Consider the following 18,991-nt stretch of genomic DNA (forward strand, 5'->3'; position numbering starts at 1 on the left):
GTAATACTGGGGTTTTTTTTCTCTTTGCTCAAAGTGTAAGTAAGTGGTAGCACTTTGATGGGTCTGTTAATAATTTCCTATGATGTTTCCTGAAAATAACGATGTAAATACACTTTTAGTCAGGAAATAGAAATGTCCTTGTAAGGAAATTTCTGCAAGAAATATTCTTTATTATTCATGTTGAGAACTTTATTCTTCACATATGTTGAATTGAAGGCTTGCCTGTAGACACATTTTACATTTTTGCATGTTCAGCTGACTGGCTCTGCACTGACTTTAAGACAGCTATTCATTCATTCATTCATTCATTATCTATAATCACTTATCCAGGTACAGGGTTGCGGGGGGCTGGAGCCTATCCCAGCTGACATTAGGTGAGAGGTGGGGTCCAACCTGGACAGTTTGACAAACTATCACAGGGCTGACACATAAAGACAGACAACCATTCAGGCTCACATTCACACCTACAGGTAATTTAGCGTCACCAATTGGAGAAAACCCACGACAAGTAGTTGGAATGAATTAACTAAAAACATACTAACTGATAAGTGTTTCTATTTTCCATTATTAGAACCAAATTACATAATTATTTTCAGGGAACTTAATGTAATTATGCAAATTATTCAGAATTTATGAACCCATACAATTAACCCTCTTTAAAAATGTTCCTCAAATTACAACCATCTGTTTTGTGTTGTTTGAAGAATTCAAACTGAAGAAGAACATCAGAAAAAAGGAATCTCAGAAAAATTCTTAAAATGATTTATTGCATTGAGCTTTAGATTTGTAGAGGTCTAAAATTCACAGTTAAAGCAATTCTATGCTGGATTGTTGGTTATTTTTGTAACAAAGTGAAAGTAAAAGCCATCATTAGATTCACTCTTGTTTGGCGTTTCACCTCACTATATCTGTTCTTTTTGATGCGGTGTCTTTTGGATTTCTGCTGTGGCACCTGGTCAGCACCTTTTTGTTAAGCCCCTCCTCAACTGAGCACTGTGGGGCTACATGTCTTGATGATGCCGTACTGTGCATTATCATGTTCAGTGTGTTTCCATTAATACACATGCAACGTCTACAACGTATCCTTTCCTGCTTTCTAAGACTGCCTGAAAGCATCGGGGATAAGGAGCTGGGCTCTGGTTTGATTTGTTGTTGTCCCAATGATCAGCACATCTGGGTGACGTTAGTATATGTTGGATGTGTTTCCATTCACATACTCTACAACTGCAGAGCAATGCTGGCACACAATTTCTTTCTTGTGCATAAGTCTCTCTCCGGTGCTGTTGTAGCTGATAGGCACACTGGGAACCAACAGGTTCCTAGGTGGGTCTTCCACCTCTAGTGTATTAATTTGTGCTTGTCATAGTGACTTAATCACACGTCATTCCATTTGTTGCACTAAGCCTAATATGTGTTTATTGTGTTTCATATCATACGCCACACAAATATTGATCCATATCTCATAATTATCAGACTTTGATCCTCTGCATGAACCTCCAAGAATGTTAATTTATTTAAAAAGGTCTGGGCTATTTTATTGTTTTATATCATTATGCTATTATTAATATAAGCAGGGGTTGTATGTGAATGCATGAATGGGTCAGACCTGTGCAGCACTGGATTTGAAATTAACTGTAATAAAGCTTCTGTGCCTGCTGTGCAACAAGATGACCATCATCCATTTAAAATGAACATTAGTTCCTCTGAGCTTATTTTGGTTAAAGTAATCTAGTAGTGTATGTAAAGTAGTGTAACAAGTAACTTATTACTCTACACAGAGAGTAATATTGTATAGTAACTAATTACTTTCAAAGGAATGTTCATAGTAATATGTAATTTATTACATTTTGAGAGTAACTTGCCCAAAACTGAGTACTTACTACTTTTATTGTAGTAAAAGATCTGAGTACTTCTACCACAGGTTGCAGCCCTAGTTTTACTAATACTAATTTTACTAATGTGGTATTGAGATCATTTGATAAAAAACATATGAAAAACAGGTGACTAGGTAATTGATTTGTCTCTAAAGTAATTTGTTATGTGGGCTACTCAATCAAAATACCACACAGACAACCTGCAGTAAATATATTTACTGTAGGTAAACTACGACTAACAATAATAAACAGTCGATAATAAAAATAATCTTTAACTGGAGCCATAAGTGATACAGTAACTGAGGTGAAAAATGAATGCCCCCACGGAGGCTGTGATAAGAGCCGTTCACGAGACAGTCATAAGGTGGCTTTTGTCACCGCCCCCACAAAGTCTGTTTAATTTGCTGGTGAGATACAATTATTCAAGTCTTTAAACCATACTGACTGATGGAGGGCCACACAGAGTACAGTGGCTGCTGGAAAAGCTGCTCATATCTAATCCTGTTTTGGCCCCCCCCACACACATGCACATACTGATTCTGCTCCTCATGTCTGATATCTCTCTCTTCCTGTTCTTTCAGTTACTCGGTGACAGTGCAGGAGTCATACGCCCATCCCTTTGATCAGATTTATTACACCAGCTGCACTGACATCCTCAACTGGTTTAAGTGCACCAGACACAGGTGAGGACCCCCATCACTGAGACCAGTATGTCTGTGTGTGTGTGTGTGTGTGTGTGTGTGTGTGTGTGTGTGTGTGTGTGTGTGTGTGTGTGTGTGGAGAGAGAATAGGGGATGCATGATAATATAAGTACTTCATCAGTATCAGCCACTATCTGCTTTAAAATAAACTGTCAGAGTCAGCCAACATGCTTCTTATTTTTGCACAATGATTGAATTTTACATACAATGACAAGAATTCTAATTCATGTATCCATCTGCTGGTGGGCCATCATAATAACAGTATGCATGTATAATATGATGTTAATTGCACTAGAGAAGAGATTAGATGATCACTAAAATTAGGGGGAGAAAAAAGTGGATGTATCTTTTTTCTTTTTTTAAAAAAAAAAAAAAACACTTTTACTCGTCCATACCCATTGGTAGCTTTGTCACCTTCTACCTGTGCCCATCCTCAATGCCTATGTGCAGTTTCACATAGATTGACCACGTCTGTGAGTAGAAAAACGTGGGACAGACAGAATGACTGACTGACAGAATGACACACTGACAGTTTCCATGATTATGTAGAGCATACCATACCATGACTTAGTCATACCAAAAATTAGGAAAAAAACAACATTCAGCCACAGGGGGAGTCACAGCGATTGGTCACATTTTAGCCATTTTTAAGCATTTTTCTGTTGTTATAGCGCCACTCAGTTGCCAATTAGACTAAAATTAGTCACCTTGAGGCGTCCTGTACTACATATCTACCAAGTTTAGTAAAAATCGATATGGCGGTTAGACCTAGATAAAAAATTATCTCTCTAGCGCCCCCATTTTGTTTGATGGGATCAATAATGGAGGGGTCCCCTCAGATTATCTGTGATCATATGCCTACAAAGTTGTGTGGTGATCGGTGAAACCCTTGAGATGTTATACACCTTTATGTGATGAGCTATGCCCTTGGCAATATTCATTGCCTTATAGAAGCTCAGTTTTAGTAAGTTTCCAACTTTTGCCAAGAGGGAACTTTAGATATTGGTCCCTAGATTATGTTCACCAAGTTTCATGCAGATCGGTCAAACCATAGATATATATAATCATAGATGACTCATTCCTGTGGCTACTGTGTGTCGACGTCGACGCCATCTTGGGGAGGTCACTGCCGGCTGGCTAGTACTGTTGTGTATGGAGATAAGTCTTCAGCAAACTTGGCATGCTCACTCAAAAGTCTCAAAGTGTAATTGGGTGCCGGTCCAAAAAATTACAGCAAAGCAGAAAAACCCGACAGCACTCACTAATAAGTGTAATACTTTTTAATATAGTGGATTGCACAGCAGCAGTCGAATGGAGCTCAGCTCATAGCCGTCCTCAGCATTAGTAAATGGCCACTTTAGAATGAAAATACGGACGGTACTCACTGACCCTCATGCTGACAAGAAGTCCAGTGTAGTTTTTTAATCCACAAAACCCCTTAAGGGTATTGGAGGATAACAGCAACAATCCACTATATTAAAAAGTATTACACTTATTAGTGAGTGCTGTCGGGTTTCTCTGCTTTGTTGTAATTTTTTGGGCTGGCACCCAATTACACTTTGAGACTTTTGAGTAAGCACGCCAAGTTTGCTGAAGACTTATCTCCATACACAACAGTACTAGCCAGCCGGGCGTGACCTCCCCAAGATGGCGGCGACGTTGACGCATCGCTGAAAAGGGCCGAAGTCGTCAACGAGGTATCTACTGTATATGATATCTATGGGTAAAACTTCCTAGGAAGAGATCGCTTTTAAGTGTTTTTCAAAAAATTCAAAATGACGGAAAATCTATATAACCGGAAACTGTGGGTTCCTCGTGAGGAGAGGCATCTCTGTGCAAAGTTTCATGTCTGTACGACGTATGGGGCATGAGATATGCCCATTCAAAGTTTGCAATTTCAGTTGGTTACTTTAGCGGCCCCCTTTGGCCAATTGATGTAATATTGCTTCATTTGCATCCTCCCATGACCCTCTACCACTGTGCCAAATTTCACATGGATTGACCAAGTCAGTGAGGAGAAAAACGTGGAACAGACACACCCACAGACAGAATTTTCGTCATTATATAGTAAGATAAATCCGCAAGGGGGAAATTCAGTGTTTTCACTTCTTTGTCATATACATATACACACAGGCCCGAAATACACATGCACAAACAGGACCTTTTACATGCATTAAATGGAGGGATGTCAGAGTGAGGGGGCTGCCCATGGACAGGCGCCCTGAGCCATTGGGGGGTTCGGTGACTTGCTCAAGGGCACCTCTGCAGTGCCCACAAGGTGAACTGGCACCTTTCCAGCTACCAGTCCACACTATATATATTGATCCAGGCTGGGACTTGAACCGGCAACCCTCTGGTTCACAAGCCAAGTTCCTATGGACTGAGCTACTGCTGCCAGATTGGTATCGAGATTGGTATGAGTTATTGGCCAAATAAGTTTATATATATCAGTATATCAGATATTTGCAAAAAATCCAATACCGTGCATCCCTAGTAGAGAATACTTCCCTTACCTGTCAGCCATTTTCCAAACCATACCACAGTGTTTAACCACCTCCCAGAAATGGAAGTTGCTTGAGTCAGGTAATCAGCACTGTGAACATCTTGTCTTCTTTTATTTTTGTCAAACATATGTTATTTTGGCATGGTAATGCTGTACTGATAATAAATATGCAGTAGCAAACACATGACCACACAGTAAGAACAGTCAAAAATAAAAACAAACTGTTTATTGCCAACTTAACAAATAGGTGCTCGCCAGAAAGACACACACAGAACAAAAACAGACTGAAGTCTGGATTTCAAAAATCTCTATTTTACATGTTGCAGGGCTGCACAGACAGTGAGAAATTGTGCAAATGTGCACACAATGCAGAAAGTACAAATATTAGCAAAACATTGATAACATCTAGCTCTGCCAAATGTGGTGTTCAATATGTCGGTAAAACAAGACAACTTAGATTCAGGATCAATGACCATAAAAGTGTCAACCGCCATGCTGATCCTCACTCAGCTATGGCCAGACATTTTTCAGATTATAATCATTCTGTATCAGATTTGGCATTGTGTGGCACTGACGTGATATTTTGTCATTGCTATGGGGGTAATATAGACCAAATTCTATTCCAGTGTGACTGCAGATATATCTTTTACCTTAAAACACTCCATCCCAATGGCTTAAATAAAGAATCGGATATGACCTGTTTCTGTGACTCATTTTATTGTCTCCCCATACCAACTAACCCCACTTTTCATGTAGTCATTTCATTATTGTGTGTATGTATGTATAACAGCATTTGTTTGAGACTATGCTTCGTAGCACTTGCCATTGGACTTGTCATGATGTGGCATGTTGGTAATTGTCTTCATGTGTGCTTAATCAAGCTGCTGATAACTTACCAAGTGCACCTGTAAGAGTAACCCCTATACAAAAAACATGAAGGCAACACTTAATCATCACAGTATAACACAGTCTCAAGAACATGGAGGAGATACCGGGAGACCGGCTGTTACATGAGGAGAGCTGGACAGGGCCATTGAAGGGCATCAGCCCAGCAACAGGACCAGTATCTGCTTCTTTGTGTGAGAAGGAACAGAACGAGCACTGCCAGAGCCCTACAAAATGTCCTCCAGCAGGACACTGGTATGCATGTTCTTGACCAAACTGTTGAAACAGACTCCATGAGGGTGGCATGAGGGTCTGACATCCTCTAATGGGACCTGTGCTCACAGCCCAGCACTGTGCAGCCGGATTGGCATTCACCAGAGAACACCAGAATTTGCAGGTCTGCGGTTCACTAAGTTCGCTTTGGTGAATGCTATGCTGTAACATCATCCAGCTTGACGAATTTGGCGGTGGGTCGATGATGGTCTGGGGCATATCCTTGGACGTTTGTACAGATTTTCATGTCATAGCCAACAGTACCATGACTGCTGTTAGGTACCGGGATGAAATCCACAGAGCAGTCCTCAGACCTAGCACTGGTGCAGTGGGCCTTGGGTTCCTCCTGGTGCAGGACAATGCCTGGCCTCATGTGGCAAGAGTGTGTAGGCATTTACTGGATGACGAAGGCATTGATGCCATTGACTGCCCTCTCGTTCCCCTGACCTAAATCCAATTGAGCACCTATGGGACGATATGTATTGGTGCGTCTGATGCCACCAAGTACCACCACAAACTGTCCAGGAGCTCACTGATGCCCTGATCCAGGTCTGAGAGAAGATCCTCAGGACACCATCTGCCGACTCATCAGGAGCATGCCCAGATGTTGTCGGGATTGCATACAGGCATGCGGGGGCCATACACACGATTGAGTTACATTATGAGTTGACGTGATAATATTCAAGCAAGTTGGATCAGCCTGTAATTTCAATTTTGTGCTTTGATTTTCAGTGTGATTTTGAATCCAACCCTCAGTGAGTTGCTGATTTTGGTTTCCACTGACCATTGTTATGTAATTTTGTTCTTAATGAATTACACAATGTACATCAGTAAAGATTTGGAACTTAAATAATTCTTTTATCAAGTATGCATTCCTCATTCTGCACTCCAAAGTCCAACTTGGACTGAAATGTTTTGCACATTTGCACATTTTTCACTGTTTGTGCAGCCCTCCAACATGTAAAATAGAGATTTTTAAAGTCTAGACTTGAGTCTGAATCTTTTTTTGTTCTGTGGGCAAGTCTTACTTTGCTACTTCGTGACATTTTTCTGACTTCCACACCAGATAAGAACAGTAACATAGGACAGTTTATTGAGGCACAGCTCATCCCATGCCTACCATTTAACTGAAATATCTAGCCATGCATATTTCCATCATTCTATCTACCATCCTGTGGGACCATTATTGTAGCTGCAAAGGTTGAATATATGGCTGAGCTGTTATATTGGATTCTATTAAGTGGCTACTGAATATACAGTGGTGGAAAAAAGTTTTCGGACACCCTTAAAATTTTACACAATCTCAAATATTATCATGAAATATTTGTGGAAAAATCTTTTTTGTGTTTCAAAAGGTGTGGCTGCATTAGACAGATACAAACAAATACGAATTATATTTTTTTGTTTATTGTTTACAAGAAAAACTAACAAAACTAAATTCTTGACAGTTTCAATATGTCAGTTCTCAACATTGTCGGTATCAAAGTCAACAAATAACAGAGAATGTGTTCAAAACTGAACAAAAAATAAATAAACCATCACATCATCAAATTAATATGTAGTAGTCCTGCCATTGGCACGTAGTAGAGCTCTAATCCTGGCTGGCATGTTCCCCACGAGCCTTTCACACTGTTGAGGGGTAATCTTGTCCCATTCTTCTTGAATTACTGCTTTTAATTCTTCTAAATTCTTTGGTTTATGCTTTGAAACAGACCTTTTGATAATCCACCACAGATTTTCAATGGGGCTCATGTCCAGGGATTGAGCTGGCCACTCTAAGCCCTGGATACTGTGCTCCTGCAGCCAAGTTCTACTGGCCTTGGATGTGTGGCAAGGGGCATTATCTTGTTGAAATATCCAGTTTTTACCTCGACGGAACAGTGCACGCGCAGAAGGGAGCATGTGGGTTTCGAGAATGGTACAATACTTGGTAGAGTTCAATGTGCCATCACAGACAGTGAGATGACCAACACCAGCAGCAATCATGCATCCCCAAACCATGATACTGCCTCCACCATGCTTGACAGTAGGTACTGTACATGCTGGAGATAATGCTTCGCCTGGCCTTCTGCGTACCCTCACATTCATAGGAGGAAGATAAAGCTGGAAACTGGACTCATCTGACCACAAAATCTTCTTCCAATTCCTGGCTGTCCAGTTCTTGTGTGCCTGGGCCCAACGACGCCGGGCTAACCTCTGTCTCTCATTGATCAGGGGCTTCTTGATAGCCTTGTAGGACCTTAAGCCATGATCTAAAGTCGGCCACGTACAGTGCGGGTGGAACACTGGACACCAGTTTGGTTTGACCACTGCTGCTGAAGTTCCTGTGATGTCATTGGCGGTTTTGCCTGCATGCGGATCAGGATGCGGTCATTTCTTGCTGAAGAAATCCTTGGCGCCCAGATCTTGGTTTGTCTTCCAAGCTGTTGGTTCGTCTGTATTTCTGCAGAGTGTATCCAACTGCTGAAGGACTGCATCTGCACTTCCTGGCTATCTGGCAGCAGCTGTACCCTTCCTGGCTGAGAATCTTTATCTTCAGGCGTGTTTCCTGCGTTAGGTTCCTTGTTTTAGCTGTTTTTGTGTCTGAAGAACTTTCAAATGTGCTGGCTTTATGTAGACACGAAGCTTGGCAACAAAAATTGTGTCTTTTAATAAAAAGAACGACCCTCATCACTGGTACCAAAATGACCCAATACTCAAAATTTCTTATGTATTTTTATGGAACCAATCAATTTTAAGTTTTTAATGGCTTTTTTAGGATTTATTTAGTATTTTAGCTGTGACTGTACTAAAAGAAATTGCACTTGAAGACCTAAGAGTGATTCTTAATGCAATATTTCACAAATGCATGGGGTGTCCGAAAACTTTTTTCCACCACTGTATAATATAACACAATATTTATACATATTGTTAATCCTCAAACCTGGAAATCCTCAGTCCTGGTAAACTTTTCAGGTCCATTTAACAAACTGTGCATGGTCTGTTGTGGTTATTGATGCTGTCAGCTGATGATATTGTGTGTCAGCCACTTTTAGAGAACCAAACTGAGGGGAAATCAGCTGTAATGAACCTACAGGTGCATTTAGTTCAAATGCTTTAACAACATTCACTGAGAGAGAAGGGGAATACACAGAGCAGAGCAGAGCAGAGCATTGTAATAAGCTATTCTTAATATAATATAATCTGTTCTATTTCACACAAATAGTGTGTATTAAAAGCCTTTACTTAATTTTGCATGATTTTGATTAAACACAAACTGGTTTTGGCGTCACGTCTTCATTCGGACAATACTAAAACATTCAAGACAGCTGGTTCCATATATATACAATCCACTCTCCACTTTCCACTCCACATATTGTATTACATGATAAAATGGGCAGAATAACCAGCACTGTGTGTGCATCATTTCCTTTACTAAGTGTCTGATCCTATATGTGACTTAATTTCCTGTCTGTGTGCAGGGTGAGCTATCGGACAGCATATCGAAGAGGAGCCAAGACCATGTACCGGAGAAAGTCCCAGTGCTGCCCAGGCTTCTATGAGAATGGAGAGATCTGTGCTCGTGAGCATCTTTTCTCACACGCACGCACGCACGCACGCACGCACACACACACACACACACACACACACACACACATCAGACTGAGAGTTAGAGAAATACATTTAGTAGGGCAAGGCGATATGAAGAAAAATAATTATCACACCATTTTTGACCAAGTATACCTATATTGATATTGAGATGATATTGTAGGGTTGACTTACCCTGGAAATCCAGAGTTCTCGCGAGAGCACAATTTGAATTTGCTCAACAAGTCACTCTGGCAATCAGTAATGATGCTCATTACCCATGCCCTTGGAGCCAAGCTGCACCAATCACATCGATGTATCTGATATAGGCGGGCCACAGGCGAGCTAAACAGATGACGACAGTGCTGCGACAACGAAGTCCGGAATCAGTCAGCAAACATTGCAAGATGGCTACAGATGAACACCAGTTGTTTGAAACCAATGAACGAGTTAGACTTGGAAGACAGCGCTCGAATCTTTCCTTTGCAAGAAGGACGTTTTTGCTGTTTTGCTGACCGGATACAGCAAGAGTCTAATCTACCAGTTAGCTCCGCTGGTAGCGCTCTGGATATGTCACCCCGTTTATTGTTCTGATTGGTTGTAGTGTTATCCAATTGCGTGCAGTGATATTTTCAAATGCATGCTTGGTGCTGTCCCACGAGTTTGGCCATTTGCATTACTCATAGCCAGACCCTAAAGCTTTCTAGAGTTGGGTCTGGATTTCCAGGCTAGGGTTGACTACCGGTGCTTTGACAAAACATTTACACAATGAGATTTATGATAAATAATCGTCAGTAGTGTGGATATAATTACTCAGTGGATAAAGGCAAATACTAGAACAGCTTCAACTGCCTGGTAAGTTCAGAAAATTACATCACTTTACTTTAATGCAGTCTATGAACCAGTAAAAGACAACACTTAATGTTATTACTATATCCAAAATCTGAAAGGATATCTAGTCTGATATCACAATATCAGTGTAATATTGGGGCGTCAGTGGATAGATAGTGGATAGAGCAGGCGCCCCATGTACAAGGCTGCTGCCACAGCGGCCCGGGTTCGACTCCAGCCTGTGGCCCCTTGCTGCATGTCACCCCCTCCCCCTCCTTCACACCTGACTGCCCTATCAATTGAAGGCTAAAATGCCGCAAAATGTATCTTTAAAAAAAAAAAAAAACCAATATCAGTGTAATATTTATATATTTCCCAGCTCAAACATTCATCTTAATTTGGCATCATTCCAGCTTGATTGAGTAGACTGACATAAACAGAAAGTAGAAGATAATATCGTAAAAACTACAACCATAATGATTGAGTGGTAGAATATGGTTCCAGCCCAGTCGCCAGAAGAAAATGTTCGCATTGTGCACGTTTAATAGCTATCATATCATATCAACATTTCTGAACTGATGTTATGTGACCTGATTTTTTCGTTTGGAGGTGGAGGGGGTACTGGATGGCGTTACACCTAGGCGAGACACCTGCCACGCTGCTGACCATTGTATTTTTTATTTTTTAGTGAGTCATTGCTGTGTTTCCTGTCAAATGTGGGTGTTTTTTTAATAAGCCATTGCTGTGTTCCCAGCAGGGATTATGCCCCAAAAGTGGGTACTTTAATATTTTAATCCAAAACATGATCTTGTCCTGACCGTGGTGACTGTTAATCAGAATATATGTTTCAAACAGATAACGCATAAAAGTTATGTTGCAGTAGTTATTGTATGTGCAGCTCTGTGGATGATATGCTCATTTTTGTTAAGAAACAACTGTTTTTCAACTCTTTCCTCTCACACACCCAGTTATTTAAATCTATCAAAACTGATACACAAAAGAAGAAACAAAGAATGAATGATCCAAAGCAAGCTATAAAAAAGGTATAGCTTGGAATTTTGAAGTGGGGTTGTATGGGATACTTATCCATAGTCAGTATATTATATACAGTGGATGTCAGTTGGCACACCAACTGGAAGAGCAGCTGGAAAAGCAGGCTGGAACGTGACACATAAGCAGAACAATATACTGCTGCGGATGGGTCAGCAACAAAATATATTTTAGCCACCTAAGAAAGTCCCACCTAAAGACATCAATATCAGTTTAAGTGTACGCTATGTTGAGAGTACTCTCAGCAGTTTACCTTTCTGTTAGACAACCCATTCCAATGGGAAAGCCTTTAATGGGTTCAGTTCCCCATTTAAGCTCTCACCAAAGCCACCATGCTCCATTGACAAAAACAATAATTTTAGCTTGCTGAACACGGAAGCTAAACAAACTAAATCAAACTAATCTTGACTAGTTTGATTGAATTAGTTTGTTTTATTGTGTGACTTTGGTGAATCCGAACTAACCCTTTTAAACACCAAAGTCAAACAATAACACAAACAAAATAACTCTTTAAGGCAGTGGTAGACCAGCAGCTCCTGTGTTGAGCAATGTAAAATCACTGTTTTTCTCAATTAAAGGTGCTGTATGTAAGAATGTGGCCAAAACGGTTACTGCACTCAAATTCAAAATACTGCCGCAAGTCGTGTCCGCCCCCCCCTCCCCTACAGATTCGAGGTTGCTGGATAGCGGCATGCTGGAGACTGATTTGTTTGCCCACGGGCGGCTGCCGTGGCAGGGATCTTTGGTTTTCCAGCAGACCATTCGAGCAAGTCCGGCTTCTCTGCTGCTAACGCTGCTGCCGGGATACAGCGGAGGAGCCGGCTGCTAATGCTATGTACCAGGACACTGCTAACGCTGCTTGCCGTGCTGTTGTAGCTCAGTTGTAACTGTAACTGATGCTGAGACTCTACTGACTGCGTGACTGGTAGACAGCGGTGGGTGGCGCAACAGGCCAAAACACAAATTCAAAACATAAACATGATTTGCAGACCGTAAAATATTTTTTTAAATGCAAATATTCTGGCTGTACTATTGTTGTCGGTGAGATCAGTATGTTATATGAACATTATTCCTTAGTCTCTGTGACATATTAGGAGGATTTTACGACTATTTGCTTTAGATTTCTTACATATAGCTCCTTTAAGTCTGACTTTGAAGAGCAGATATATCGGCCTCATTTCCCTGTTGAACATCACTTTCTGACATTAAGGTGAACCAGTGAATATACCAATGAATATGTAGCATACACCCAAACTGATATTGATTGTCTTTAGGTTTGATGAGAGTATAGATGGGGAACCGAAACCGTTAATGGGAGTTAAACCAGAACCGACTATTTGACGAAAAGGTAAAGCGGTGAAAATACTCTCAGTATAGTGTACACTTCAATTCATCCATCCATCCATTTTCATAACCGCTTATCCTCTTGAGGGCTGCAGGGGGGCTGGAGCCTATCCCAGCTGACACTGAGAAACTTCAGGAAGGGCAACTGAGGAGGGATCCCTCTTCCAGGACGGACAGACATGCAATAGATGTCGAACAGAACAGATCAACATAATAAATTTACAGTAATCCATATGACACAATGAGACATAAAGAGAGACAGAGCCACTTAAACTGATATTTATTTTTGTAGGTGGCGTAAATACATTCTGTTGCTGAGTCTTTTACAGCAGTAGATTCTGGAGAAATGAGGTTAGTAATATATCCAATGCACAATGAGGATCACTGAATGGTTTGATGAGTGTGAAAATGATGTGAATCATATGCTGTGGCTTTCACAGTCACCACACTCCACTACTCTGCCCCGCAGGCTGAGGAAACATAGTTCAGCTGAATGACTGTCCATAGTCAGAAAAACAGAACCTTGTTCTTTTACATATGTTGCCATTACAGTGACCTTACTTGCCAATGAGGCTACTGTGCACCCCCCACCCAGCCCTGTCAGTAGCCAGCAGGCAGTGACAGGTGTGAAGCCATAGTGGCCAGTGGCAAAACAACAACTGTTGTTGAGCAGCAATAGTAAAAGAAATCATTATGTTAACACACAGCCTACTGTTGTGATGCTGGAAGTAGTTGGTGGTATAAAAGTCATAATATCTCTGTGCTTTGGTGGAGATGTGACCACAGTTTGATTTACACAGAGGCTGTGATAATGTGCCCCGGGAGATCAGAGGGGAATTTATTTTTGAGTGAAAAGGCTCTCTTGTATAAGCAACCATCACATGTTGCTCTGAAAAACTCTCTGAACTCCTCGACAAAACAAAGCAGGAAGGAGGATGTGCCAGATATTCTAGGAAACATGGCATTTCCAGATGGGAATCAGATAGGAGAGGAAGTAGAATTGCAGTAAGGTTGAAATTAGTACATTTTTTGGACCGAATCAGTGTGTTCCTGCTACACATTTGAATTTCAAAAATACTGTAAAGCCTAGTCAATGAATGTGTGATGGTTTTGTGATGACAGATGTAAAGATTAAGCAACATAATACTATCTGCTGAGGACAGAGGGAGCTTCTTCTTCTTTTTCCCTCTTCTTCTTCTTCTTCTTCTTCTTCTTCTCCCATTTCTAGTTTATTGTTTTTATGCCTCCACACCAACAATAGCCAAGGCCAGAGGCATTATGTTTTCGGGTTGTCCGTCCATTCGTCTGTACGTCTATCCCATTCTTATAAATGCTTTACCCAGTGGTGACAGTGAAAATAAATTATGGGTGGATGAGGTTTTTTTTGTTTTGATGGGTTGTGCAGTTTTTCTACACTTAGCATTAAATATCCAGAATATCACAGAAATACATGAAATGACCATGACCTCTTAACTCTGCTTCAACATATTGATGTGACGTATGTGTTGAGCACCACCACCTACTTAGTTAAGTCTTCAGTTTTTCACATAAAATAACTACACTATTTACATAGGTGATGTAAGAACATTGTGAAGTTACAAAAGTACACAATGTGACGGAGCTACAAAAGGACATAAGTGCGTTAAGTTAAAATAACTCCACATTTCACATGGGACACGAACAATTGGCTCCTGGATGATGTTTGCTGACCCATCTACCACCCCGACCTCCTCCCTACGCAGACTTTTTTGCCCATTATACTACCTATGGGCTTTTAAGATTAACCACCACCCATTACGTGGTATTGGTGAAACAGTGAATTCTTGTGTCCACCATGACAGACAATCCTTATTGACTTTCCATTGGCACCGTTTTCAGTGGTGCTGGCACATAATTTCAACAAAATAATGACAACAGTGGTATGTGGTGCTGAGAGGTTGTGGTCATGTTACGTATTTCTGTGAGATCAGGTTGCATGTATCACATCCAAGTCTGGCTGTAAAATCATCACCTTATTTGCATTTTTAACATTTTCCTGAGGCGTCCTCATGGCAGCTCAGCCTAAGAGCTCATTTATGCTCAACATTAGATATGGAGATGGAGACAGATTCAGACAGAGCCCTCTGTCCATCCTCTGCATTCATTTCTTTAGTATTTATGCACGTTTTGTGAAAGCTTACAGATACAGATAAAACAGAGCGGCACCACAGGAGATCGTGTAGGCAGTGTAGCATAGTTCAAGTGAGATACTACTGTAGGAGATGACGAAGGCATTTAAATAATGGCAGGATGGAACAAATCAATAATATAGTGAAAAGAATTCTCCATCCACATGTTGGGATGTATATAATGGTCGCACAGATCACCACTGTCTACAATTCTGCCTCTGTTTCAAGGCACAATCTTTGGACCTCTTCCACGGTTGCGTTTTTTGTTGCTGTGTTAAACTTTTCATTGAGAGCCATCTAGAGCCATCTATTGGCTGTATCTGTGCCATCGTGAAGGACGCATGGAAGTATGAGGGCAGTGACGGTTTTTGAAACAATTATCTTTTTCATATGTAAAGGAAGTACAAATGAATCTTAATTCTGTTTTAATCTTGGACCTTAAGTTTAAAACTTAGTTTGAACTGTCTGGATTATTGTCCTCTTGCAACAGAAGTCAAAAGTGTCATATGCATGGGGACACAGAGGCTGGTTGAAAATCAGTGTAAACCATCTGGAAAATCTGGATATTTTCCAGTGAAAACCATTCAGAGCTGAAAACAATAATTATTTATAACTTGAATGACATACTTTTAAACAAAGTGGTCCAGTCCTATTTTGGATTAAGTCAAGCTGAGTCATCTGTCTGGGAAATCTCAAGTAAGCCAAGTCTTACAACCAAGTCCAAGTAAAGTTGCATGTACTAATTGTACGACACAAGTCAGATTCAGGTGCTACATCTTCACTCTCCAGCTCTATTAGAGGGAAAATATGAATCTAAGTTTTTATTTGTTTATGTAGCCCTACGTGACAAACTGTACTGCAGACATCTTTTTTAAAAGTCTTTGTGACTGTACTGATCCCTGTCTTCCTGTCTCCTCCATGTGCAGCTCATTGTGCAGAGAGCTGTGTTCATGGCCGTTGTATGGCCCCCAACACCTGCCAGTGTGAGCCGGGATGGGGGGGCTCCAACTGCTCCAGTGGTAAGTCCTCCAGCTGCTGCTGTCTGTGAGCACTTGCTTCTTTGTGTGTGTGGCTCTGGTTTTCTGTGAAAGCACTCTGAACTCACAAGAGGAAAAACAGACTTTGGTATCATCTTACTGACTGCTGCTCTGCACCACACCAACAGTCTCAGGAGCTAAACACCCTGTTTGTTCTCATAGCTCTGTTTTTCCAGACATGCACACACACATTTCCTCAAGCACTGTACTTACGAACGACTTTGAGATACAAAATTATAATATAATTATTATTTACTATGTATAGTTAGCTTATATATTAGCTAATAAAATAGTTGAAATTAACTCCACCTCAACCAAACATACAGGCCTGAGTCCAAAAATGTTGGGACATTGTGTGAAACAGAATCAGAGAAACTGGAGAAATCTCTGCATGTAAGGGACAAGGCTGAAAACCAACACTGAATCCCCGTGACCTTTGACCCCTCAGACGGCACTGTATCAAAAAACTGATGATCGTATAAAGGATATTACTACATGGGCTCAGGAACACATTGGAAAACCTTTGTCAGTAAACACAGTTGTTGCATCTACAAATGCAAGGCAAGACTACCATGCAAACTTAAAACACCAGATATCAGCAACATCCAGAAACACCACCAATTTCTCTGGGCCTGAGCTCATCTGAGATGGACTAACACATGAATGCACACAACCATGAATGCTGAAAGGTACATTCAGGTTTTGGAGCAACACATGCTGCCATCCAGACAATGTCTTTTTCAGGAACTTCCTTGCTGATTCCAGCAAGAAGATTTGACACATTCTGCATGTGTACCAACAGCGTGGCTTTGTCATAACAGAGTGCAGGTACTAGGCTGACCTGCCCGCAGTCCAAAGCGGTCTCCCATTGAACATGTGTGGCACATTACAAAGCTCAAAATACAGCAATAAAGACCTCGGACTGTTGAAAAACTGAGGTTTTACTTTCAAATCTTCAACAGTTAGTGTCCTCAGTTCCCAAACACTTGGTGAGTGTTATAAAAAGAAGAGGTGATGTCACACAGTGGTAAACATGCTCCTGTCCCAACTTTTTTGGAACATGTTGGAGGCATCAAGTTCAGAATGAGTGTATATTTCCAAAAACAATTAAGTTTGTCAGTTTGAACATTAAATATCTTGTCTTCGAACTGTATTCAATTGATTATAAGTCAGAAAAGATTTGCAAAGCATTGCATTCCATTTTTTTGTATGTTTTACACAGCATCCCAACTTTTTTGGAATCAGGGTTGTTTGTAAAAAAAAAAAAAATCCAAACATAATTCTGAACTTAAACTTTACGGAATGGCGCCATCATCAGTCTAAATCACTCTGGTCAGGAGAAACAATCTAAAACTATAGGCCAGATTCCAATATAGTTTGTAGTTGGATTTCTTGGTCCATTAGCATGAATCCTAACAGCTCACTTGGCAGAAGAAAATGTTGGTATTGTATGTTTCTGCAGACAACAGATACATTACATTTGTTTCATACATATGCCATCGTTTCTAAAGTGATCCAAGAAGTGGAGGGGACATGTTACCGAGGCGAAATGCCTGCTGAGCAGCAGACCAGATCAACAGCGAAACTGGTTGTGATTTAGTGAGTCATTGCTGTGTTTCCTGTGGCTTTTTAGACACTTAACATAGGTGTTTTTAATTGACCTGTCGCTGTTTTTACACCAAAGATAGTGCCATGATGCTTATATACAGACATCAGTCTGCTTCTCCAGCAGGGACTGTGCCACCAAAAGTAGATACTTTGAGCCAAAACTTTTCCAAACCATAACCAAGTGGTTTCTGTGCCTAAATCTTAACCTAACCACCCGTTAGCCATAGCGTTGTTGAAACGTAAAGAAACAAGGTTTACTGAACCACCATATAATAACACACAAATGTAACATATCTGTGGTTTGCAGAAACGTTCAATGCCAATATTAATTCTGGCAGTTCAGTTGAATTATAACCCCCCTGACCACCATTAACCAACAGTTTCTATATGTATGTAAACAAAAATAGCAACATTTTAAAGGCCAATTGTCCTGAATGTTATCACAACCCCTTCACTGTGCTCTGACTAAGCTCAGCAGGCAGTCACTTGAGGCTGACAGTATTTTTTAATTGAGTTAGTCTGCACAGTAGGTAAATTATAGTTCTGTCTAGAACAACATGATCTATGATACCCACCCCCAGTCTCTGTTGCCGTCAGCTGCCATTTTTTCAGTTTCGGACCAGCTGCTTAGCTCCCTTATTTCCGTATCAGCCTTGCATTATGAGTATAAATGTATTTTCCAGCCATGTATAGATGTAGTATCTCGTAAGTAGTTTGTCAGAGTTTATGGGACACTTCCTCTGAGGTCATGTCACTGTATCTTGTTCTTGTTTACCAGCTCAAGGATCCTGATTGAACAATGCTCAGCTCTTGTGTCTATGAATGGCATGTGTGTTTGTGGAAATGCTTTTGGATTTCCCGCACCAATTAACTCTTTGATGGGGTTTTTTTAGTTTAATTATCATGTTATCAAAAATTGTTTTCCTTAGCTGAACCTCATTAAGCCATCTTTAGCACTTGGCTGACACGTACCATGCCCAAAAAATACCCTGAGGACACTGCCATTTAAAGTTTCCATCATATTCTTATTATAATTTAGTTTCAGAGAGCGTACTGAATAGAATAATGTTCATGCAATAGATAAATCAACCATTTGGTCAAGGCTCAATTTCAGAGACGGCTGGTATAAATGGGCTAGCAGGGCCAAGCC

The 18,991-nt window shown here is 40.7% G+C and overlaps 1 protein-coding gene across 1 annotated transcript in view; it reads left to right on the forward strand.

The window, feature by feature from the left end:
* The window catches only part of megf10 (multiple EGF-like-domains 10), a 140,220-nt gene that overhangs the window by 36,861 nt on the left and 84,368 nt on the right, over window positions 1–18,991 (forward strand). Inside the window, exons 3-5 of the mRNA XM_049603992.1 lie at window positions 2,456–2,557; window positions 9,698–9,798; window positions 16,123–16,215. Coding sequence (XP_049459949.1) covers window positions 2,456–2,557; window positions 9,698–9,798; window positions 16,123–16,215 — 296 coding nt within the window. The remainder of the gene's footprint in view (window positions 1–2,455; window positions 2,558–9,697; window positions 9,799–16,122; window positions 16,216–18,991) is intronic.

The sequence above is a fragment of the Epinephelus fuscoguttatus genome, linkage group LG18, assembly GCF_011397635.1.
Source record: "Epinephelus fuscoguttatus linkage group LG18, E.fuscoguttatus.final_Chr_v1".
Taxonomy (NCBI): Eukaryota; Metazoa; Chordata; class Actinopteri; order Perciformes; family Serranidae; genus Epinephelus; species Epinephelus fuscoguttatus.